The 25,957-nt window shown below is 34.5% G+C and overlaps 1 protein-coding gene across 1 annotated transcript in view; it reads right to left on the reverse strand.

The window, feature by feature from the left end:
* Positions 1-341: 341 nt before the first annotated feature.
* The window catches only part of ANKRD10 (ankyrin repeat domain 10), a 33,705-nt gene continuing 8,089 nt past the window's right edge, over positions 342-25,957 (reverse strand). Inside the window, exons 3-6 of the mRNA XM_054565855.1 lie at positions 24,468-24,559; positions 13,272-13,507; positions 5,178-5,273; positions 342-2,012 (exon numbers count right to left, since the gene is read on the reverse strand). Coding sequence (XP_054421830.1) covers positions 1,537-2,012; positions 5,178-5,273; positions 13,272-13,507; positions 24,468-24,559 — 900 coding nt within the window. The 3' untranslated portion in view covers positions 342-1,536. The remainder of the gene's footprint in view (positions 2,013-5,177; positions 5,274-13,271; positions 13,508-24,467; positions 24,560-25,957) is intronic.

Genomic DNA, 25,957 nt, shown 5'->3' on the forward strand with positions numbered 1-25,957 from the left:
TGCCAGAATGGCCATTTACTAACTATGTATAAGTTAAATGTTAAAAAGGCTTATATTCATTTAATATCTGATTACCCAATGGCTCAGTAAATTATGGTTGTTGTCATTTATGATAAAAATAACACAATACTGTTAGCTGACAGCAATTTATTACCTGCCCCTCTGCCCATCCCGCCAGATCCAGCAAGACAAAGTGTCTGTAAAACTAGTGTAAATCAAAGGTGGTAAAAAGCAACCACCATCACCACCCAGAAAACTTTATGGGGGAATCAGAAAAGTAAAATCTTATACCAAATTGAAAGCAATACTAAACTTCTACCTTCCTTCCCATTCCTTTCATAGACACTTCCCTCTCCCCCACTCCTCATACCTGGAAAAGAAACCACACCCTAGGAACAAATCAAGTGTGAGTTTTTTTATTCAATTTGTAAAGGACAGTTTAAAAACAAAATGTTAGTGACACTTTAGAACATTGTTCATTTGACATTTTCTCTATCTTTACCAATTTTTATTACAAAAATCAAAAAAGTAAAAATTCATTACAATATTTGCACAGTGTAATCACTAGTCACCTAAACAAAAGCTAACTTCTATAAAACCATAAACTTAACAGTTTTATTAAGAGAGATTCAAAATTCTCTCAGTTTACTGGATATACATAGTGGTATGTATTTTAAAGCAGAAAACCCCCAAAAAACAAAAACAAGGAAAAAAGAAAATGTAAGTCAAAATAGTCAGTTAAATATTTTGACCTGACAGTTCCTACAAAGAGTAACTTCCACTACATATAAAGGAAACCATTATTTGTGGTAAAAATTCTAGAGACAAAGTAGGAAATGTGTAATAAAAACAATTAGAAGTCAGTCCCAGGCTGCGTATGTTTTCACTGAAACCCAGGGAGGGAGTTATCTCATGAAAGAAGGGACATAATTTATGCGTCCAAACCACCATGTGTGTCTCTACAAGTAAAACCTTCTTATGGCAAGTTGCAGAGTTTCAATGAAAAGACTGGAAATCACAAATGTTCTTTTCTTCATACAAATCATGGCAACTAATCTTTGTAAGGCCATATCTTGCATAGGGAAATAGCTGTCTTCTGTCAAAAATTCTGAAGGAATGAGTAAAAGCAAGCTGTTCAAAATGAAGCCTATATGCAAAGAGTTAAATTACCAAGCACCTCATTGACTGCCTCCAATTTATCTTGATCAGATATTAATTTAATTTGACAAGAGCAAAAATGCCAATTTACGGTGACAGTATTAAAAAAAAAATTGAGATTGGCAGCAGAAAACTTAAATTCCAAAAGTGCATCGTTTAAGAGGCCCGCTATCCATGGAAGAAACACCTATGCACTAAAAAAACCTACCCATGCATTCACTAGGACTCACGAGAAACTTGTCAAACACAAGTTTACTTCTTCAGAAAGTATAAAAAAATAGGACAAGTTGTGGCATTCCTTTAAGTTGATGCTACACTAGTATTCTGAGTTGGTTACCAGGAAGGATTAATGCTTCCAGACCGAGCCAGGCCACTTGTCTAAGAGCCATGGTAAAGGTTCATGGTACCCAGGACGGCACTGGCGTATCTTTCTTCCACTTTCACAGAATTGGAATGCTCTATTACGCTATTAAGCTCAGGGATGCTTTCAGCAGTGTCCCCAAACCCGTGGTAATGTCCATAGTGCAAATTTTCTCCAATATCTTCCACCCAAGAAGGTCTATTAGTTATGCAGCTACTTGGACTCCCATTCAGGTGCAGAGAACCGCACATCTCAGGGTTAACGCTCATGGTCTTTTCTGGTTCCTCAGTCCCATTAACACAGAGAGAACCCTGGCTACTTGAAAATGGCCGTCCTGGAACTAATCCACTGCTAATTCCATTAGATCCTGTTATGCACTGGTCATTCCTGCTTTCCATCCCATTGAGCTGAGTCGTGGAAGGGAAGTCCAAATGTCCATTGATGACACATCCGTTTGTCAATGTATTCGATACGGAGCTACTGTTTTTCATATCTGCATTAAGAAATACACCTGTCACCAAAATTCAGAACCAGAAGGGAGGAGAAACTATAAAATGCTTCTTTGACGCTACAATTTTAAAGGATTTATTTAGTTTCCTTTCTTTTAAATAAACCAGTTCCTTTTCCAAAGTAAAAACAGTACATAGAGATTTAAAAGTAAAGCACAACAGTAGAATTTCCTGGGAAGACAGGAAATGTTTATAAATTTCAGTAGTACTGGGGAGCCAAATTTAAAAACTTAAGCTGATAAACATACTGCATGAAAAATAACAATAGTACTGAAAAGCCATCAAAAAAACCTTCGCATTTTGAGACTACTTTCGGAGAATGGTTTTTCAAACCACCCCTGAAAAAGTCCATCAGAACTCAATATAAGGATTCCCACAAAGGGCTGAACTAAAACATGAACTTCTCCAGCTCTTAAGGAGGAAAAGAACGCGGTTTTGAGGCAGGTGAATTCTGGCAGCTCCTCGGACTAGGTGAGACAGTGTCATACCTCACAAGTCAGGGAAGCATACACAGGAATATGAAAATATAAATATTCCTTGTAACACTCAGATCTATACAGTACTTCTGCAAAATGCCACATAGCAGCTCTGCAGAGTACAGAGTACAGCAACTATAGGAAGGAACTAATGGCTCTCATGCAGACAGTCTTGGGCCAACAGCAGTTCTGAGGTTTCTTCCGAATTTAGCAATTAAGGTAATTATGATATCCAAGGTTCCACTTTCAAAAACAAATACGTTGGAAATGTTAATAGTTTTTAATCTGCATCCATTAAGAGAAGGATGTCTTACAAAAAAAAGTTATTCACAAAATGTTTGGGCACATGGGAATAGGCAATTACAAAATATTTTTCTGTATAATGAAACTAGAGATACTTGTTCACAGGAATTCACAGAACAGTATAGATAATGGCCTAAAATTGTCTTGCTTGATATTATTAGATTTTATGCCAATGTTCTGCATTATCAAAGCATGGTATGATATTAAACACAGAAAGCTGAGTTACAATAGATGAGGACCCATTTTGTACATCCGATTACCCTAAAATATCTCGCACAATGTGACTCTCCCCATGAAGGGCTTTCGGGTTACTTTTCGGGTTCACCATGTACCTCTGATTTGCACTCAAACACAGGGTTTTGTATGTCCTGAGAACCTCCCTGTCAAAAAAAATCACGGCTTGTTCAATGAACAAAAACATCTTCTAAACATTCCATTTAATCGTCAATTTTCTGGCAATTTAAAGGACAAGCATAGTTTAATAATTCCCATAAATTCTTCAGAGAATTATGAATTTTTTAAAAAATTAAATGAGTTTTTCTATTTAGTTAAAACTCAAGTCTAGAGAACAACTGTTTCAAGAACTAAACATGAAGTAAAATTGAAAGAAAAAAACCAATATGTTCCAAGAGAATATATTAATTTAAAAAAATGAAGATCAACTATTGCTGGGTGATAAAACCCATGAATAGTTCTTAAGACAAATAATCGGTATGCTACCAACAAAGATGAAAATTGTATTTTCAGGTGATGGGTCTGCAAAGGTAAATAAACACACCTCAGAAATCTGTGTGCACACTGTTTTCCTGCAGGGACCTTAAGTTAGTTCCATTATGCAATCTTGAAGTCAAGGTTAGTTGGAAATCTAATAACACGGAGCATGACAAGAGCGGACATGCTAGAAACTGGCTAAGACATATCCCTGGTTGGCCAGGATTCACATACCACTGTCCATCTCCAATACTGTCCTTTATTCTGTTTCAAACTGCCTTTTGGGACTCACACTTCCCACTCACCTATTTGCTTATCTTCTACAAGTAGTCTCTAGAGATTTAACATTTTTATTTATTCAATCAGATAGTGTTATAAATGAAGTAATGGAAAATATGGGAATGTTTACTTGGCATCTGTACATCTGATGAGCTGGGCTTGAAAAAAAGTATGGCTTTTTCAATGTTATGTTAAAGTTTGGTATAAAATGTAACCTGAAAACCCAGGGAATTAATATTTGAAGATTAAATAGTGATTACTTCTGCCTTTTTAAAAGTATATAGCAATATCATTTTATTTTTCAAGCTGGCTTTGAAAAAAAAGCTCGCTTTTTTTTCAAGCTGAGTTTTGTTTCATTTAATTATTTGGCAAAAAGGTGACTCCACCCATAACAATTCTGTAGCTTCTACAAACACGTACACATTCCTTTTCATTTATTGAACAGAAATGATTTTTTCATGTAAGTCTGGGAAAGAAAATGTGCAATCTTTACTCCCCAGTGAAGAATATAGTATGAAGACATAATAAACTTTTTAAAAGCCAGTTATCTATTTCTAAATACATTAACATGTTAAAAGAATGAGTAGTATGTTTTAATGGTCACCCAAATAAAAGGACAGTAGGAAAAAAACATGAACTAAATGGATAAATCTTTCTTCTAAAAGCTAAAAGAAACTGAGCCTTTGCCTTTTAAAAATTGAAAATGACTATTGATAATAGAATTTTAATACACTAAAAATTTCAATGTATAAAATGTGTTTTGAGAGACATGGTGTTCAGTATTTTACTACTTACAGAGTGCATGGCACAGAAACAAGAGCAACCACTGAGTGTCAAGGGATGGGTTCTGTATTGGTGTGACTGGTTACAAGTCAAAGCCACAATGTTTACTAGTTCTCAATGTTTATAGAAAGTCACCCTTCTTGCTGTTTATCGCTTTGAAATTACTAGCAATAGATGTTCATTTGGTATATTCACCCGAAGTCCTCCATCAGAAATTAAAAATGCAAAACCTTACCAAAATTAAACAAGGCACATTAAGCAACAGTCTAAAATCAAAATAGAAATATTGCACTTATATTTTTCATATCCACAGAATGCACCAAAAACACTTATCCTTGTATCTACAAACTTGCCCAAAATATGCAAATTATAGTATAACATTCTTTAAAACACTGGACAACAAAGTGCAAAACTTGTTTAAGAGAAGCTTATGTTAGAAATAATATGCATACTGATTCTTGCAACGACAAGGGGTTTGCATTGCTGAAACAGTATATATTTCTATTTCTTTTGGTCCAACAGAACCACCCTCCTGCTGTTTGGTGTCTTCGACCACTGGACTGTTGTTGCAGCTAACAGGAAACTGTCCACTCCCACCTGTTACAACAGCAAACTCTCTATCGATGTGCATTTTGTCAGCATCGTCTTCCGCCTCGCCATTCACTAGTCGCATGGAGTAATCCGAGCTTTGAGCTGCACAGGAAACAAAGGCAATTTTAGATTCCCTGTACACATGACTGTAAGACAAATGTATCTCATTCTTTTTTGTTATAACACTGAACATCTCACAATTACCAAATAATTTCATAATCTGCAGGTGACGAATGAACTTAGTATTCTACTGAGTAGCTTTTCCATGGTATACAATATTTCCTGAAATGTGCAAAGTCATGAAATTTAAGATACCTATTTCAGATTTACTGGTGGCATCAATTCTCATTTAAGGCTGTTATTTGGACAACATAAATTACAATCCAGACACATCTAGATATATATTTTCAAATTCAACAAAACTCTATACTATGTCCCCAAATAAATGATCAGTTTTTTTTCCATGAAGACATGCTAGGAAAATTCTTGAGTAACAATATAAAAATCATGAAATGATTGTCAAATTAAAAAAAATCATTAATTTCAGTTAACATAAAGGCCAAGACTCAGAGGACAGGTCTGTCAATACTGTCCTCTTGTGGCACTAGTCCTATGCCTCAGGGACAGAATTGGAAGAAAAGCACTTTAGTCTTAGTTCCAAGAAATTTGGAGCTGAAGCTATACATACATTTCTTGTAAAATTATAATCTTCCATATCTTGGAGAAAAGCTAGTATGTACCTTTAATCATTGTATGTATTAAACACTTTGTGCAGAAGCACTCATCCCTAAACACCATAGTAATCCCTACTTCTCAGGAGCAGCCACTCTCATTTGATAAAGACAAATCTAATCTTAAGCATGTATTTTTTTCTCAAAACCAGATGCTAAAAATCACTTTCATGCTTTGCTTTTATCCATTTACCATGGCATGAGAATGTATCACATCAACCAAGTTTGAAAGACTCTTTAAAATTAAAATCCACTGTATGGCTGTATTATGATTTGCCCATCATCAAATTCTCCACTACTGCCTGGTTTACTTCAGCTTTCTTTCCTATCATGAATACAGTAATTAAATTAACATCCTTATAAAAGGACCTTTGTGCACATTTCTGGTTCTTAGATGAATACCCAACATTATTTTTGGGTCAAAAAATATATGCAACAAATAATTAATTTTTGGTGCTAATTCTTTCAATTAATTTAAAAGCAGAGACCTGAACTTGTAGTTTCAGAGGCACACAAGTCATTTTCAATATAAGAATTAGCATATTCCAGATTATCTCAACTGTTGAAACCAAAGATGATAATGTAGTCTTAATGTAAGAGAAACACACATTCTGAATTAGCACGTGGGAGAAACTGGAAAGTATATTTGTGTAATTGGGGAAAAAACAGAGGTCTGCACAGGTATGAGGCCAAAAGCATTCTACTAATAGATGCTTAACAAACCAGAGGAATTAAACCATAGATTTCAGTTTTTTCCATTCAATGCTTTCTGTAATCCACCACAGGGCTCAAATTAGTGATAGGCGAGATTCCATCTTCACTATGAAACACAGGGCTTTGAAGAGCTCAGTGGTAAATGGGCCATCCTAAAAAAGGGGTGGTGGTGACTGGAGAGGGGTGTTCGGATATCAGCTGACAAAACCCACAGAACCTCCAGGGGGTTGTTGGACCAGTCTTTTGAGAGACAAGCCTGCAGCAGGGCTGGGTCTGATTTTCCCCCTTCTGCACTCTCCAATGACTCCAATGTTAAGCCAAACTGGGTAGTTTACTGAGAATTGGTGCAAGGTATCATGGCAAAACCACAAAATCCTTGTAAAAAAGACAGACATCACTGTGGATACAAGGCTGCTTTGAGTAGCCACACTTTTAATGTCTGGTTTTGCTTTAGAATTCAGGTGCCAGTGCTCCTTGGGGAAAGCAGCAACTAGGTTATACCTGCAATTTCAGATCCGTGAAAAGCAGATTTAAACAAATAACCTGACAGAAGACATCAAGATCACCCCCACAATGTTCATAAAAGGGGATGTCAATTCTTTCCTTGAGCCCAGTGCATAGAATAGTACTTGTATCAATGAGCAAAACCTACTCCCTATCCAGAAAAGGTATAAACACAGAAAGCAGGCAAAAACTGTTAATAACTAGAGTAACCAGTAAAATAGAATTAATCACAATCACAATCACTTCATGGAAGAGTGGCAATTGGAAATGAAGGCAGACCTGCCACTAGGGGGCCAGTCAGTGGTAAAGTTTGGGGACACTCAAATGTGTGTTAAGAGGAGCTGTGGAACAATGCCATTTTAAAGCAAAAAGTAATCTAACTAGAGGCCTATCTGGTGCATTAGGATTTCTACTCTGAAACTGTTCCATTTAGTAGTTGTCTTCTGTTAATGCAGATAGTTTCTCATTAATACATGATAAAAAGAAACAAGACCAAAGGTTTTATCTGGTCATCAAACTCTTTAAGGTGGGAAGTACATACTAACGCAGACACCCTAGAACTTACTTCTCTGTAGATACACAATCTTTGTAGTCAGTTATTCTCGTGACATTTCTGTAAGGATATTTCACTACTTGGCTGATAATCTAGCTGCCCCAGAACCTAAGAGTAATGTATTTGACACTAATGCCTCCATTTCTTTACTCACAGCACCTACAAATAGGAAGTGCTCAATTTAGTTGGATGGAGGCATTAAGGTTGCATTTGCTTTTTAAAATTGTGTAATGAAATTAAAATTGGCCTCTGAGAATACTAAGAACACTGGATTTGGACTTGACTTTCTTTCACAACCACAGATGTCACCTGTAGCATTTTCTCCCACATACCCATCACCATTGCCAAAGAAACTGTTTAAATGTTCCGAGATAAGTGGCCAGTAAACCTCTCAGAAAGTCTTCCAAAATTGTTAATGTTGATTCTATTTGTTTTGAAAAAGCATTTTTGCTTCCTCTTTTCCTATTGACTTGCAGTTTAAAAAAAGAAAAAATTACTACACATTCTGTTGTGTCCTTACATTTTTGACTGCCATAGCAGATATCTGAGTTCCCAGTACATTAATAAATGCACATTTATGATGGAAAACCACCTAGGATTGGCTCAAAATAAATACCTTCCTCCCCCAACAGGCATTCACTGCCAAAGAAGTCCTCTCATCCTTGACTCAAGAGCCAAGAAAGACTCTTGGCTCCATTTGGGGAGGTGCCAGGGACACTGCAGAGGCCTGCGTTTGTTTTCATCTAAAAACGGTTAATTAAACCCTGGCTAAAGCCAGTTCTCAAGGAGCTTCTAAAACCACATAAATCTTAAGCAAGCAGTTGGAAGAGTAGGAAAGGACTTACTTAATCCCTAGGCATCCCTATACTAGAGATACCCTCTGACGTGTGTAAAAACTGCCAAGAACTTTCACACAGTGGATTTATAAGCATGGGATTGCAAGATAGTAATTTCCCTTTTTTTGGATATCTTTAAGGTGTCAGTTGGAGGTCCCTCACAGGTGCTGACCCACAACCGCTAGGGGGCAGCAGTGGGGGGGGGGCAGAAAACACCTCGTACGTATCCCTGTGGTCTTTCCACTGAACTGAGAACTCTAACCTCAGTTCCCCATAAAAGGAGTCGGGAAGTAAATGTTCCCTTGGTATACCACAGGCCGTTACTAATTAGAACTATTCTGTTCTACTATAAAGCACATTTAACCTAAATAACTACGTTTGAAAAGAAAGTTAAAAATTAAAAATAGTATCTAAGGCCATTGTGAAGGTAGTTCTACTACAGGGTAACTTTTGTGGAACTTTGACACAGCCCCGACTGCAGCAGAGTGTGTGCTGGAAACACTAAGGGCTTGGGGTGGTTGTATGGAATGAAAGGTGCACGTGAAACAGACCATCCTGAAGGTGGGCCACTGGTTGATCCCCACAGCAAATGTACACTGCTGGGAACAAGCCAGGCACATGAGGTCAAGATCACAACCGCAACACTGGAAATTATACAAATTGCTTTGTTCTTAAGTGTAATTCATTCAGATTATACTTACAAAATGCTACGTCTTTAGGAATTAAGACAAAACAATTGTTACTTGAACACAATTAGGTGTTCACTCACTCTAGTCAAATTTTTAAAAACAAATACAAATAGCCATTTTACTACAAGTGTGGGACCACCAGGGAAAACCAAAAATTAAAGTATTTTATATATGAGACTATATTGTCTGATTTCTTGAATCTTCTGTTTAAATAATTAGCTAACATATTACTTAACAATGTGTTGTTATCCACCCTCCTCCTCCTTAGTCATAAAGGCTGGCCATTATGAACAATTAAGAACAGAAAGTGAAAATTCTGTTAAATTCATCCTGGGAAAAGTACACTGAAAAACTTTCACTGCTAATTTTATGTTGAAGATAATTTCCTAAAAACATGTTTTTATACTAAATACCTACATGCTATGTATGAGATGCTAAGATCAATAAAATACCTGTTTGATCAAAAACCATGAGGTCAAGTTAACATCTGAGATCTGGTATGTGTGTGTGTATATATATATATAAAATACCACAGCCTACTTCTTACAGCAGTTTTTTCCAAAATAAAACTGTAAGTTACTTGGTCAGTTTATAACTCACAGTGCGTCTCCTCACTTCAAAACTATAGAGCTGCACCACAAAAAAGTATTGGCTAAAAACAAGATAAAGGTTTCTCTCGTGGAAGGGACAGCCATTCTTTAACCAGGATCATTGACAGTTTGGGCAATTGCTCTAAAAAAATACACATACAGAGACATGATTTGAACAACAACAACAAAAAAATCAGCAATCTGGAAGATATGGTAGTGGTAATCACCCAATCAGAACAGGAAAAAAATACATATACGTGTATAAATGATTGTACTGTTATTCCTGAAGATCAACTAGGAATGCTAACAAAACTAAACCAATTTTTATGAAGCAGCTCCAGCTGAAGTTCTGAAGTCCATCTGTCATTCCCCCTTGAGCAAATGGTTTTAATATGGGAGAGAAAAACCCCAAACCTATATTATATAGCTACTTCCTTGCACCATCATAAATGAAAAAAATTCCATATTGGGGAAATATTACCCAAAAGCACTCATCAAAACCACTCAAATAACTTTGGATTTTATTTCACCCTCCAGAGTTCATGTAGCCACATCAATTATGCCTGTGTTCTGATTAAAGTGCATTTTGATAGTGGGCATTAATGACTGTATGAAAGATATTTTAAGGCACACATTTTTGTAGTACAACTTGCTTCCAAAGGACAACTTATATTTTAGTAGTACAAAAAGGCCAAACTCCTTTTGGTTCTTTTACATCAATACAGTTTCCAAGGGAAAATCATTCCAACTACCTTCACATATTTGAAAATAGTTTATTAAAGCAGAGAGATACTGCTTTTGGAGAAAAGGAATTAATTTTCAGACTCATGATTCCAAGTAAAAAAAGAGTGAATTTTACAGGGTACATCTTTAAGAGCTGGTTCAAACTATGTATTTATGTAGCCAAGGTATTATTTTAGGGACCCATAAGAAAAAGCCAAACTTGTATTTCAAAAAAGAAAAAAATAAAGATTAGAAACTCTTCTAAATACATTCACATGCAAAGTTACTTTCAAATGTATTTTATAAGCATGTTACATTAGGAAAGAAATATTTTTACTCTGGCATGAGAACCAAAAACTTACCTATAAATTGAATTCAGAATGAGCCAAGACTTAAGCTCACATATTTAAACAACAAAACAAAATGCCAGAAATTAAGTGAACTAAGGCAACCAGTCTTGAACTGCATACTAAAACACTGGTCAAAAAATGGAAATAACTATAAGAGCTTTTGAAGCCAAGAACAACTTCATTTAGAACACTCAGGTAGTTGGGGGTGGGGAGAGATCTTATTTTAATAATCAAGAATTATTGTCCCAATGTATCATTCAGAGAGGGTAAAATGAAAAAATCAACTCTTCCTTTCCCATAGAGAAAAGGGAGTGATGGCATGTGTGTGGGTGTGATGAAGGATGAAGAAAGCTATACTTACAAATATGAATTTATATACACACTCAAGTGACATAAGGAACAATGTTACTAGCACTACCAAGGACTGGAGTATTATAAAGTTTAGGGTATAAATAATTAAAATAATGCTCAGTGGACAGAAGAGAAACTATGAGGGTACGGCTGGTGTCAAGCAACGATTTCTCCCATGGTAACAAGTATCACTTCATGCATATGTGGAGCAATGCAGTGCGCAACCTTAGGTATGCATCATTATTACCTGCAAATGTTAAATGAATGCTTGGCGTCAACCGCATTTTCTTTTGAATTGACATCCTTGGGCTGAGTATTATGAATGGGCAATTTGTGAAAGCTGCAGAGTGAATTTAGTGTGTAAAATGTGAATCTCTAACCTTAGCTCACCAAAATGAATCCCTGCTTGGAGAAGGAAAAGAAAATCCCCTGAAAATCTGAATGATGCTTTAAACCAAGTTTGTCCTGTAACAGCGTTTAGGAAACTTAAAGTCAAGTTTCAGGAGCCCTTGGAAAGGCTTTTTAGGACGTGTAAAACTCTCTAGGTACATTTCTGCATCTTATTAGATAAAATGTTAAGTGACAATCCATTAATTAAAAAAAAAAACAAAAACACACCAAAATTTAAGATTTCTTCTACAAACCTACATACATGGACACAGGCACATACAATTCTTGCGTGAGGGCACAATGAAGCTAACACTTATTATCGTTCTAAAATATTAATCAGGCATTAAATAAGTGTATTTTTAAAAAGTGAATGCTTTTAAAAAGCTTTTAAAATATTAGAAATATACCGAAACATGTTACATATAAATCACAATGCTGAGCAACACTTCACCATTAATTATTCTTAAAGTTTAGACATAACTCCATGTGCTGTTTATTATAGCACCTTACAGATAATTAGGCTCACAATTTATAAATGCTATGAATCTGATTAACTATTACATTTAAGTTCATACATTCACTTCTATAAAAAGTCACATAATCACAAGTTTTTATAGTGACCAAGATTTTAAAAGTTATGAAGCAGATAATACAATTATCATCATAGAAAAAAAGTATCTTTTTGTCTGTATACTCCAGTTAGAGAGAATGCACTGAGAAGAGGATAATGTTGGCCCACATCAAATTTAAAGTCAACTAAAATCTCTAGCTAGCCAGGGTTTACTCATACTATACTTGTATAGTTCATTTTTTTGTGTGCAAGCCCAAGGGCTCAATTTTGTATTTCTTTTCAGCAAAAATTGTATGAGTACATAATTTCAGAGTGATTACTTTTCAATGCCATCTCTAAATTTCCTTCTGTATAAGTTCACTAAATATTCCTGCCAAGCTATTGCCTTTAAGATTCTTTACATACAGATATATAACCTTTTCCCTACGTAAAAAGGGAGTTTTACCCCCAGCTTAAAAGAGTGACTTAGCTGATTATGATTATTTGCAAACTCCAAAACTAAAGATAAAAAGGGGGAGGAATACCTAAAATTTGACTTACCATAGAGACTTAAGCCCTCTGTATCAAAATGATACATTCGATCTTGTGACAAATACACAATACACTGTGGGGTACAGAGACCAGCTGAGACCAAATCATAGTGCAAGTGGAACAGTACAGCAAAAGTCTACCTTCCCAAAAGTGAAACTTGTTTACTACCAGACCAACAATTGTTATAAGATCAGGAACATTTACAGGAAACAAAAAAATCAGGCACAGCGGCAGATTTTTTTAAAAATTTATATTTCCAACAGGTACAACGACGAAAAAAATCTTTTTAATTCATGGCAGGTAAACTTGGGTGTGCAGAGAAGTTATATACACACATTGACATTTGAACTATCAACACTGCCCTCTTATATCCTCTCCTTTTGTTTAATGGCCAATCTTCAAAGTGGTAATACAGGAAAAACTCCACCATCACTGCACCAGAATCCTCCGGGCACAGTACCACCTTAAGCGAAGGTCTCATCTTGAAGGTGTTTTTGGCCATAAAAAAGAACACATGTTAAAGAAAAGAAACAAATCTGCTTTTTCCCACCCACGAAGTGATCTCACCTTCAGTTCTAGCCTTCTTTACTCCAAAGGGTTCCGAATCTTCCAAGCATCTCTTGCGATTTGTTCCCATACTAACATGATTAGGAAATATGTTCTGATGGCTCCCGTTTAAGGAGCCATTATTATAGAAACAGTTCAGATGACAATTCTGGAGGTTCAAGAGAAACTGGGTACATTCTTGGAAACCCTGGGTTTGAGCAATGTCTGCTGCTGTCAGGCCACTGGCATTTCTCAGGCTGTATGACACAAAAACACTGAATTACATCCCATTAGCATTTCACCTGGTCTCTGCTCCTGCCGAACTGACTAACTATCTGAAGGTGATATGAAAGAGTATACAGATTTACAGCAAGTCTTCATTAAAGAAGGAGTTACTCATCCTATAGCTCTTTAACTAACTTCTTTCTTATGCACATTTGATTACTAAGCAAGATTTGGGAGATAGTAATTTAAAAATCAATATAGTAAAATTTTTTTTAAAGGCATCTTCCTATTTAACTTCTCAAAATCATTTTTGTTAGTCTGAAGAACCTAAATTTATGCTAACTTCAGACTTAACCTGAATTCTATATTATTTGCACTTAATTTTAATAATCCATTCCTTTAGCTTGAGTAAAATCATAACAAACAAACATGTACTGAAATTGTCCATGGCATTCATAACAATGGCTTCCTAAAAACAAAGGTGTATAACTGGCTTACCAACAAAGCCAGATTTATGCTAACATGTGACACTATAAGTGGAAGATTAGAAGGATGTCCTGATGTTAAAGTAATTTATCATCAGACTGGAGATGTGAAAAGATGAGGGGTTTTTTTGTGCTTTATTTTATTTTTTGACCTTGCTTAGGAAAACTTTCAGGAACTGCAATTCGAGAGCATTTGAGTGGATGTTCCCCATGAAAGCCTAAAACTATTCTAGGAACTCATGCCCTAGGCTAAATCAAAATCTTAAGTGGCTAATAACATTAAGAAGTAAAGGTCTGATGTCTTCTATAGTAGTTAAGATTCAAATTAAAAGAAAGGAGTGGTGGCAGAACATAAATGAAAAATCTGAATAAGATGAATATAAAAGAAACAGTTGAGCTTATAGACCTTAGTTACCAAAAAAATTAAAGAACAAAAGGAAGTCCATGTTGAAGTTTCCCTGGAGGACAAGAAAAAACACTGGTCAGTGAAATAAATCTGTAAAGAAAGCAAAACAGGTTGTTAGCTACAGGTCAATAAACTGAAACTGCAGAAGTACTAAACAGCAAAGATACGCCTCATAACTACTCAGCAAGCTATACTATGAATAGAGCACAGGTATGATCAAATATGGCTCTATTCTGTGTTAAGTGAAATAACCAATGCAGACACTTGATGCGTTTCCTAGGTCAATTTAAAAAAAATTGTTTTTTCAGAGAGAAAACTGGAGAATTGGGGGCAAATAAGGGTTTTTCATTTTTAAAGACAACAATAAGCCTTGAGTTCATATTTCTAGCCACTATGCTCATAAAGCTCCAACCGCAGGAATGAAAAATCTATATATTTTTGGACAATCATTAAACATGTCTTCACATCTCAGAAGATCAGATAAAGAAGTGTATTATACATTTTGAAGAAAGGCAAAAGCTCAAACTCAATTTTATTGGATATAAAAGTCAGGACTTAATCCCAGAAACCATTAATATTTTCCTAAACATATAAGGCAGTTGTGTGCAGCTAATGGGGACTAAAATTGACATTTTAATTTTACCTCACAGTTATGAACTTTGATGAATATTATTCTAGAATTATTATTTTAGTTTTGATACATAAATTAAATGGAAAGTAAACACTGAAATTTGGGCAGAGCAAGTTACATGTATACAAAATGATTATACTTGATTTTTAATGTCAACATGTTAGACAAATGTACATTAAAGTGAATGTTAGCTAGATGATTTCTAACTGGTGTATTTCATTTTCAGAAGATATCACAAGTGAAAATGGTTCAAAAAGTGTCTATTTCTTCAGGAATGTCAACAAACAAAAAAAGCTGCCACTCAAAAATTTCAAAAAAAAAAAAAAATCTAGCTGTCAAAATTCGAAAAGATGAAGACCCAGAACATAAGGAAAGTTTATACAATGATCATTTCTACAGGTAATATAAGGACTTGCTCTCCAAAACAAAGATTAGAGAAATGAGAAGTGGCTGCTTAAATTAGAACAAATAGTTTGACAGTAAAGATTACCCCTTAGTGGACCAGAGAATAAAAAAGAACAGCACGCAGACTTTTAAAAAGTGAACATTTCTTTTTTAAAAAAAATTTAGAAAAAGATTTTTATTAATTTTAGAGAGAGGGGAAGGGAGGGAGACAAACATCGATTGGTTGCTTCTCACATGCCCCTACCTGGGGACCTAGCCCACAACCCAGGCATGTGCCCTGACTGGGAATGGAACTGGTGACTTGTCTGTGCACAAGCCAGCGCTCAATCCACTGAGCCATACCTGCTGGGTGCACATAGATTTTTAAAATGGCATTTACTACCATAAATGCCAGTTGACCAAGGAAAACTTGTTTAAGAAGCATGTTTAAGAAACATGACAACATTCTGAAGTTACTGAAAATAACAACATTCAAAATACACTCAATTCCTTCACTCCTCAGTTAGAAATAGAATAGCAGACTGAGTATCATTTACAACAGCAAGTTTACTGTTCCTCCATGGAAATATAACCTTAAATAAAAATAAGCAGCAAATTCGTGCCAATATCCAGAGACCATAGAGAGTATGTTTGAGTGGGAATATCTATCTAGACCTAAGATAATACTACCAACATCACCTTAACCCTACCTCCTCCCTTAGCAAAGGTAGTCAAACACTTGCACACCACTCGACTGAGCAAGAGTCAACCAAATTTCTAGGCTGTGCAAGAAATGTGCAAGGTGTTATCTTCAAAACTCAAAAGAAGGACTATAGCCAACCTCATGCTATATACTTCCTATGCATGGACCAAGCAAGTAAACAAGAACGATTACAAGTCAACCTGGACTGGAAGTCAGTGAGCCAAAAGGGAAGTCTAAACATTCTATTGTATAAACCGCATGGATAGATATCAGGATGTGGGCCATTCAATAGCTGTGGAAGAACTAATTGGGAGATTGTAATTTTGGCAACATCCCTATATCATTATAGGAAATAGACATCAAAATATCCTTTCTCTGCTTCTAGTGAGCTACAGAAGATTTCAACTATACTATTTCTCATGTTACCAAGGACTGAATGTACACAACATATGTGTACAGTTTAATATTCCTCTCAAGGAAAAGGCCTGTTAACACCTGACACTGATACACAACAACAAAACCCACCATTCCCCTCTCTGCCTCTGAATGTTCTCCTTGCAATCTTCTCTCCTACTTACTACCTACATTCATTCCTTCAGTCTCTACCCCTGTGTAATATTTAACTCCTTAATTCTGCTCTGCTCACATTAAAGAACTTTCGAGTAGCTGCTCATAGACTGCACATTACAGAAATTGGCTGAAAAGGAATGCTAGGAATCATCTAATTCAGGGGTACGTAACTTTTCTGTAAAGGGCTAGAAAATAAGTACTTTAGGCCTTAGAAGCCACAATCTCAATCACAACTACCCTGTCACTGAAGCCTGAAAGCAGCTTCAGACAGTATGTAAACAACCTAGCTCAACTATGTTTTAACGAAATTTTATTGATAAATATTGAAATTAGAATCTCATATAATTTTATTAGTCACAAAATATTCTTTTGATTTTTGTTCATTTAAATATGTAAAAATTATTCTTAGTTTATGGGCCATTCAAAAACAAGCAGTAGGTTGGATGTGTTAATGTTTAACCAAGAGATAAAACTGGTAACTAGTCCTCTCTATTCTTAATAATAGCTCTGTACGGGTTCCTGAAAAAGTCTTTCTAGTAATTTTATGCACTATTCAATTCAAACAAAAAAATAAATCTGTTAAATCACAAAATGTTAAATACCAAGAAAAATATCTAAAGGTAAACTTTAGAAGAATATAAAACACAAGACCTTGAGAAAACATGTAGAATACAATCATTCATTCCTATTCCATTTGAGTGTTTCCTATGAAAAGTTCTAAGTGTTTACACTTCAATTAGGCCATGTATTTAAATGTGAATAATGTAAAAACTGTCTGAATAGGTCTTAATTCCTCAAACCACTTTTTAACCTTCACTAAGTAGAGAGGACTTTCAAATGTACTATAGAGGCTGAAAATCACGTGGATTTCCAAGTAAAAACGAGAATTATTACATGGTAATAATTTTAATTTTTAATAAAAGAAGCTCAGGTCTTTAAATTCTTTTTTCAGGTAAGCCATCCTATTTGTTAATAAGCATGTTTCAATTTTGATGTTTTAAAATGTGATGTTTTAAGATTTGGGGGGAAAAAAAAGAGTTGAAACAGCAACCCTGGTTAAAATGTATCATCAATTTATTAAACCTGCAAACTAGTTAATGTTCCAAGTTTAAATAGGTATTAGACCTAACCTAGCCTGTTATTTTCATAAAATTCAACAGGAGCTGGGCACATGACTATGACTTAAAATTGACAGGTTCTATGATAACTTCACATTAAAATATGGTACTTTGTTCTGTTCAGAGTACTTTTTCAACAGTCAAGCCTTTACCCTTCCATCAACCCACAGGTATTCAGTGCGTGTGCGGTTAAGACCACACTGAACTAACTGCCTGGCCTCCTCAAGTTGGATACGGGTAAAGGCAAAGTCAATCCAAACTGCAGTCTTTACACACACTTGTCCAAAGCAAAATTTACAGTTATCTGGAAGAAAATGTTCAAAATGACTCTCAAAAACTTAATTTTGTATGAAAATTGGGGCAGTAATAAAAGTGTAGACATTATTTTTAGACTAAATCTTTTAAAAACATACACTTTTGAATTTAACACCTTCAGTTTGATGCACTTGGGCAAACAGACTATGATCTAAAATTTCCTTTGTCCATTTCTGAAAACAAGAGAGGTCCCTTCATGGGATTAAGCTGTTCTTTAGCTTTAGTTCACCCTCTCTGGTCCTATTATCGACTTTAAAAATCTTTGAAAAATGAGGAGAGATTTAAAGAAATCGGGTATCTATCAACTTGATATTCAAATTCGATCTCGTTTGTTGCTGTTTTAAAATTTATTTCCTTTAAATGAAAGTTGACATGATTGTATTTTTAGGCTGGTGGGAGAGATCTGCAGATTCTAGTTCCTGTAACAGTCAGCAAGAACATGAAAAGCCATCTTTAGGCAGATCACTTGTTTTCTTCCAATAGTTCCTAGTATTCTTTCAAAATTGGAATATGAAAACATAGGAAGACAGTAATTTTTTCTATCAGTTATTTGTTCTGCTGAATAACTGGCAAAATCAAACTGTTATTTTTAACTTTATTAAAGTTAAAATATAAATACTTACATACTGTATTTTCTGTAAAATTGTGAATCTTAAATTTATACCTAAGAATATAAATACCTAAGAACTTTACTCCACTCTGCTGCCAGCTAACCCTTCATCTATTTTCCACTTACAGTGTCACAACATTAGAATATATAAGAAGCCTAGAATCTAGTAAGAACAGTTCTTATTTTTAATTTGAAAAACCTGAAACATAATTTTTAGAATCTGAGTTGTCACATCACCTTCAGGATGTTTTCTTTTTGTTAATGCCATGTGACAATAAGAGATAACCACAATTTTTATATAAATAATATTTCTGTTAAAATTCTGATCTCAACTTAACTATTGTTAGTTTACAAATAAAAAGGTAGATATCATAAATTAGGGTAAGCAAAGCATGCAAATCTAAAGGCTCTATATCTGAATTCCTAGATTAGCATTAAAACCAATCACCGCAACAAATACCTCAACAGTATGCCTCGTGTGAAGAAAGGAAGCCATACTGAACATTCAATGCCACAACTGTAAGGTTTTCGGAGAAGCACCTGTGGCAGTTTCAGCAGTTTCTATATGGAATGCTCCCCCTTTCTAGGATTACTTGAAAAAATCAAGTCAATTCGAATTACGTAGCTGTAAAACATTGACATGTGTAGTTTTTACAGATTCAGAATCTTCTGTGTGATTTAAAACGGGCAATGGTTCATAAAACAGGAAACTTAAATAATAAGGGATCACATATTTGCAGGCAACATTTGGATTAAAAATACATATACATACATGAGGTGCAGAAGCACATTTACTGAGCGTAAGCCATTGTCATGTGACCTCCTTGACCAAAAGTTATTGCTCTAAAATACTGCCTTCTCAATCACTTCTAATAATTTTTAGCATGAAGCCAATTTAATTATGTCAATATTCCAACAAAATTTAACAGTATGGACTAAAAACCATTAACTCACGATTCTGGTTACTTTAAAATTTGGTATGCTGTATCTCAAATACATTAGTAACTATTCCTAGATGGAAATAAGCAAATACATGGAATCATTAAAAAAAAAAGAATTAAAAACATTACTAAATGTCCATTTGTATAAACAAAACATTAGCAAACATCTTAATATTTCTTCAGTAAAAGAAAAACGTGTATTTTTAACCCTTTGGTATCCAAATTCTTAAATAATCATGAAGACTTAATATATTCTTTAGGTAACAATAAGAAGAAACTATTTTTTAAAGTTTCTACCTGAGTAAATTTGGTGCCAAGTTTTCATTTTAAGTTTAAAATTGATGAGGATAGTTTAACGAATCCCAATTATGTTTGCATACATTAAAATGTAAGAATATCATTCAAATACTCTGATGAAATATTTAACATGCTCCCACTAAATTTTAGCGAAGGAAAAAAAATACTTGGATTTAGAAATCATTGGTTTATTTGAAAGCACTATTTATAAAAGCAGTGGTTAAACTATTAAAACCTATCTCTTATTCAAGCATGAAAAATAATAAAAATTCTAAACTAAATTTGTCATCTACTCTAGTTATAGTCAGTCCATCATCTGCTACTGCCCATCAGGCAGAACTTTAATAGCTATCTCAGGAATTCCTCCACCGTGCTTGTTACATTTTAATAAAAGGAAAAAAGACTCGGGAAATAAAAAGATCAGACAAGTTTGCCATAGTGATAATTAGGTAAGGGAGGCAACACTAGGAAAGGGTGACTGGAATGCAGAGAATCCAAAATCTGAAACTATGAATTTGGAGTTATAAATATAATAAATTTCACAAACTATTATTCTGAAGGACAAATAAGTGAACAAATGAAATCACAAAAAATGCAAAGGAAGGAAGGAGGAATGAAAAAGAAACCATAAATTTCAAACACAAATGAATTGCTAATAAAGTGAATCTGGGTTTGCCAAGTGCAAAAGTTACAAACTTCCTGCACTGATATTAAAAATATGCTTATCACATGATTTGCCCTGATGAAAATTCTGCTTCCAGACAGGGCTCTATGGGTAAACAAATAAAAGTTCATCATAAGTATGGCCATCAATTATGAACCAAACTAAACCAACTCCATATCCATGAAAAATTCCTAAAAGTTCAGCAACATACTCTTTTTGGCAACATAAAAGAAAATGTCTATTATGAAGATCACATTTCAAACTATAGCCAATTGTGGCTGTTTTCTAAATTAGGCAAGAGAGTTTTGTTTAGAGTGAGTCAATGAATTTGTTTTTATATAAGGCGATATAGATGCTTCTCCAGGTGAGGATCACAGTTGAATTCTTCTTGGGATCAAAATAATTAAGTTAAAATATATGTAGCCCATTTGAAGGTCTGGTTGCCATAGAATTAATGGCTTCTACAAAAATGTTCTCCTATAGAAAGCTATGAGATTTCGTCACAGCCTGATTAAACAACGCAAGTGTAAACTGTGGTATTAAAACAGACTAGTAAATTTGCCTGAGACACAAGTAATTCTGGTTTTATTATAAATCCTATGACATCCCTTTATTTTTACTTTGAGACATTAAGAAAGCTACTTTAATATCTGGTTAATATGGAAACATTCTCCACTTCAGTCTCTTAAGAAAATAAATACAAAGTAACCAAAATTAATGGTGCCAAAATACTAAAAGTAATTAGGCTTAAAATGTGTACTTTACAATGTTAGTAGTAAAATAGTCTTCTTAATTATGAGCAGATAGCCAAGTTTTTAAACATCATTTTCTAAAATCACACTAAGACAATCTTATATTGTTACTAGTTTGATCACAAAAGAAAAATGAGGCAACAACTTTTTCATGTTAGTATATGTCTTTCTGACAATCGAAAGTCCTAAGCGTGAAGCAAGCAGCATTCAAATATTGGCTGCAATGAAAAACTGAACTGCCATACAAGCAAAGTAAAGGGTAACGACCAACTTAATGAAAACTCCATACTTGGTGTATGAGAAAAAATGAGAATGAGAAGCATATGTAGAGGTTTAGATCATTTAAAGTACACAAACATTTAGTCTGGTCACAGAACTGACATTTGATACTGTATATTTTTAGATCTAAACAATGGCAGATAATAATCATAATGCAAGCAGAAACAAAACCTCACATGAAAAAGAAAACTTGGCACCAAAACTCAAGATGTAAAATAAGAGAAGAAAAAAAAAACTCCATCAATATACTCACGTGTGGTGCTAGAAAATGTAATACGATGCACAGCAGTTGACATGCGTTATCTTACAGATGCAGCCTACATTGACAAGTTAGTTATATAACAAACCATTCTAGCCACAGATGTGTGGTACACCTGCCTTCACTATTAACTACTCAATGACCAAAAAGCAGAAACTTAAGACTTTGGCCACTTTATGCAGCTGATATATAAAAAGCAAAGCAGGAATTAAGAACAAATTTATTAATTACCACCAAGTGTGATAAAATACTGATATGAGACAGTTTTTAATCTATTCACAGGAAAAGAAAAAAATTGTATTATCTTCTAAGTATTATGGCATGTAATATAAAGAATTAATAATCTAGTCTGTTCTGAACTGGAAAAAAAGTAAGTAAATTATGTGCCCTTTGATCTTAAAAAAAAAGAAAAAGGCATTTTATTTGCTAGGATTACACTTTACCATATTAACAGTAGTGCAGGAAACAAGTAAAATAGATCTAAGTATCATAATTTGGGGGAATTAAACTATTATTTGTTGGTAGGCTAAAACTGTTAACACTATAAAAACGTGAAGAACAATGATCAGAAAGCAATTTACAATTTAGCTTACTGGCAATATTGACATTTTTATCTAGATGTTAAAACTAAATAGCCCTATATAAGATTGCAATATATAATGATTACTTCTGCTCCATCTCAGGCCAAAGACTTATTTTAAGAATTGCTTTTGGCTAGGTGGCTCAGGTGAAATATTTCTTCTAAAAAAAAATCTGAAAGTTCAGTCAAGGGAAATCACCATAATGCAGGGTCTCGAGGGAGTGGCTCTTATACTGACAAGGAAAAACAGACTGGCACTTCAGGCCATGCTCAGTCACACTTGGTGGAAAAGAGACATTCGAGGGTCCTGTAATCAAGGACAGAATTGTAAATAAAATGATCTCATTTTAAAAATACACCTATTAAAAGGACATAGCAATAGATATTTATTGGCTTAAAGGATTAAGCTATCCCTTAAAATGAATAAAACTTACATTTTAGTAATAAAATGTTCAGGACCAATTAACAGTATTGTTTAGAAAAATAAGTCACTAAAAAGACCAACATCTAATTATTATTTCAATTAATGACAATTAAGCAATTTAATCAATTATTTTGTATGACTCTGTATTTTATAAGCAAAGCTTCTTTTATTAAAGATGAGCTTTAATCTAAATACAGCTAAGAAAACTGCATCTATTTCTATGCTTCAAAGCAATCCACTGAGAATCATCTCAATGTTTTAAACACTGTATAACACATATTCAATTGTTTTTACATTACCTTAAGTCATAACTACATATGAAATTGCAAGGTTCCCTGAAATGTAATGGTTAATACAGGTCATATTTATAATACTAAATCACTACATAAATAAATGATCCAAGCCCAAACTAATGACTAATCTTAACAGTAATACTTATTGAAACAGAAGCTAAGATACTAAGAACCTAATGACAGCCCCTGATAGTAGACAGGTCTTGCATTAACCTATATGATTTTGCTGTCCAGGGTCTATTTTCAGTATTTATTATAATACAGAGTCAAAACAATGAAGTGGAAACCAAAGGGTTAAACTAAGTTAGTTTCATGGGTTTTATCTCTACCAAAGTCTAAAATTTCACATTTCCAATTATATAAAGTGGCTTGTAATAATTTTTAAATATTCAAGACACTCAAGGTAAAACAAAAAAGCTGATATTATAGTTATTTTGGTTATTACAGCTCTATAGCTTACACTCAACATTTAAGGGTGAAAACCGCATCCATTTTGTTAATGCTGTGAACTGCGGAAGAAAAATTTTTATAACATAAATCTTTTAAGTAAATGCAAATGAATTTACTACCTAAAATAAATGTATAATGCCATGGCTAGCTCATAATTTGCATACAAAAATAACATTTTAAAATTAATACACTTAAATATTACTATTGTTTTACCAAATCATAAATAAGCTAGTTGATGTAATATGGGCTAAAACAGGGATATTCTAAAATAATGCCATCAGTATCAAAAGCCTTGAGAGAGTTTGAAGTCTTTAATATATATAGGTTACATTTTACAAGGAGTTAAATAAATCATTAAAAGTAGTAAGAGTTCACATCTGCTAAAAGATGAGGAACTAAAAATTTAGGAAGGCTAACTGCAAGGATTTTTTGAGCCAAGAAGCCTGAAAAAATATTCAAATCCAATTCAAGGACCTTCTTTGAAATTACAACTTGGCTAATGAAGTCTGAAGACTTGCCCACAGTGATACAACTCATTAGTGGCCAAGTCAATGATGAGAGGTTCCAAGCTTAATTAGTTAGCTGTTCTTTCTGTTTTAATATGTTCTCTCTCATGGCAAGAATTCTGTTAGTGCTGTGAAATTAAGGCCCCTTCTGTGGTCAACTTAACCTGTACAATTTTGCTCACTAATACCAACTGATTTTAAAAACCAAAACTATATTACTAACATTAAAAAGAAACTTCAGGATCTTTGCTTGCTCTAAATACTGTCACTAAATACAACACCCTTGCCTACATCTTGGTTGGGAAGAAAAAACAAAGACACTTACTCGATGTGAGCCCCGTTAGCCACCAGGGCACTGATGCAGTCTAGGCTCCCAGAGCGAGCCGCCTTGTGAATGGGAGTCTCGCCCTCACAGTCCTGAAACAACAAAAAGCAACACAGGTCCAACCAGACTTCCGCATTTTAAAGTAAAATAACTAACATAGGCCATAAACCACCTCATTCATTTTTGAAATAAAACAATATGGTAAGCCAAATTTGAAGCAGAACACAAAGAAATGTAGACCTGAAGATAAAATGAGCAGACAAAGGAGGCGCACGTTTTGATCAAGAACAAAAAAATCTGTGGGGCCTCTGTAGCAGTGATAGCATGTACATTCTGGATGGTGGTTTAGAAATCACTTTATCCTGGGTCTCAGAACAAATATGTTGCAAATAAAATCCAAAATAATTATCTTCCAACACGTAGGAAAAAAAGTAATCAAGGCCAAGAAATAGCATCAATATCTAATGTCTAGTCTAGTTTACCCCTATCTATCACAAGGATAGCTTGAGTTGAGAGATATCATCAGTGCCTCCCTAGAATTTATCTAGAACTTGAATTAGGACTACACTTTGGAGAACATGGCGGAAGTTAAAGGGTCAGGAAATGATGGGAAGGAAGAACATGCAAGTCAAAGATAGCTCATGTACAATACAACTCAGGCTATTTGTGATGGGCAACTCTGTGCAAGGACTTTTAGAAAGCCTGCATTAAAACCAGATTTATGCTTCAGAAGATAATGCAGGAGGAGGCAGAGGAAGTGAGCAGACTCAGGAAAATGACTCTGAATACTAATGTAATCATCCAAAAAAAGATGAATTAGTTTACACTGCATGAATGGAAAAAAATCTGAAACACAATTTCATTTACAGGCTCTCCTGTAAATATGAGGTAAAGAAAGATACAGCAGTCAAGGGCAGTCATTTCTGCTAGAAAAACTGATTTAGGATTTTTGGCTAGGAAATTTAGAGTGGCTAAGTAGCAATAGTTCCTGAGTCAACCATACTTCAATGACACTAGAAGCTGAACTTGGCAGGAGACTACCACGTAATTAAGGGATAAAGATATAAAGTAGGAGTGGGGTAACTGTGCAAAGTGTCTGGCACTTAGAAAACAGTTCATTCATAAATTCAGTCAATATTTGAGCTCCTCACCAATGCATATTAACTCACGGGAAAAAATTGAGGTGAGGACTAAAGTAAAAGTGTGGTACATTATTTTATAGAAAAATATATTATGAAAGACTTGACTGTTTAGTGGAGGGAAATGTGTATGTACATTTATTTTAAAATATGATAAAAAGTGATGCAAAGTACTAAAAAGAATAATCCCATGTTTGAAGAAACACAGAAAACCTATGTGGCTATAAAAGACTATCTTCTGAACTCTGATTTTTAAAAAAAATATTTTTAAAAGATTTTACTTATTATTAGAGAGAGGCAAAGGGAAGGAGAAAAGGAGGGACATCATTGTGCGAGAGAAACTTCAGTCTC

Source organism: Pteronotus mesoamericanus, unplaced genomic scaffold (assembly GCF_021234165.1).
Source record: "Pteronotus mesoamericanus isolate MK-2021 breed Mesoamerican mustached bat unplaced genomic scaffold, CSHL_Meso_final contig_169, whole genome shotgun sequence".
NCBI classification, from domain to species: Eukaryota; Metazoa; Chordata; class Mammalia; order Chiroptera; family Mormoopidae; genus Pteronotus; species Pteronotus mesoamericanus.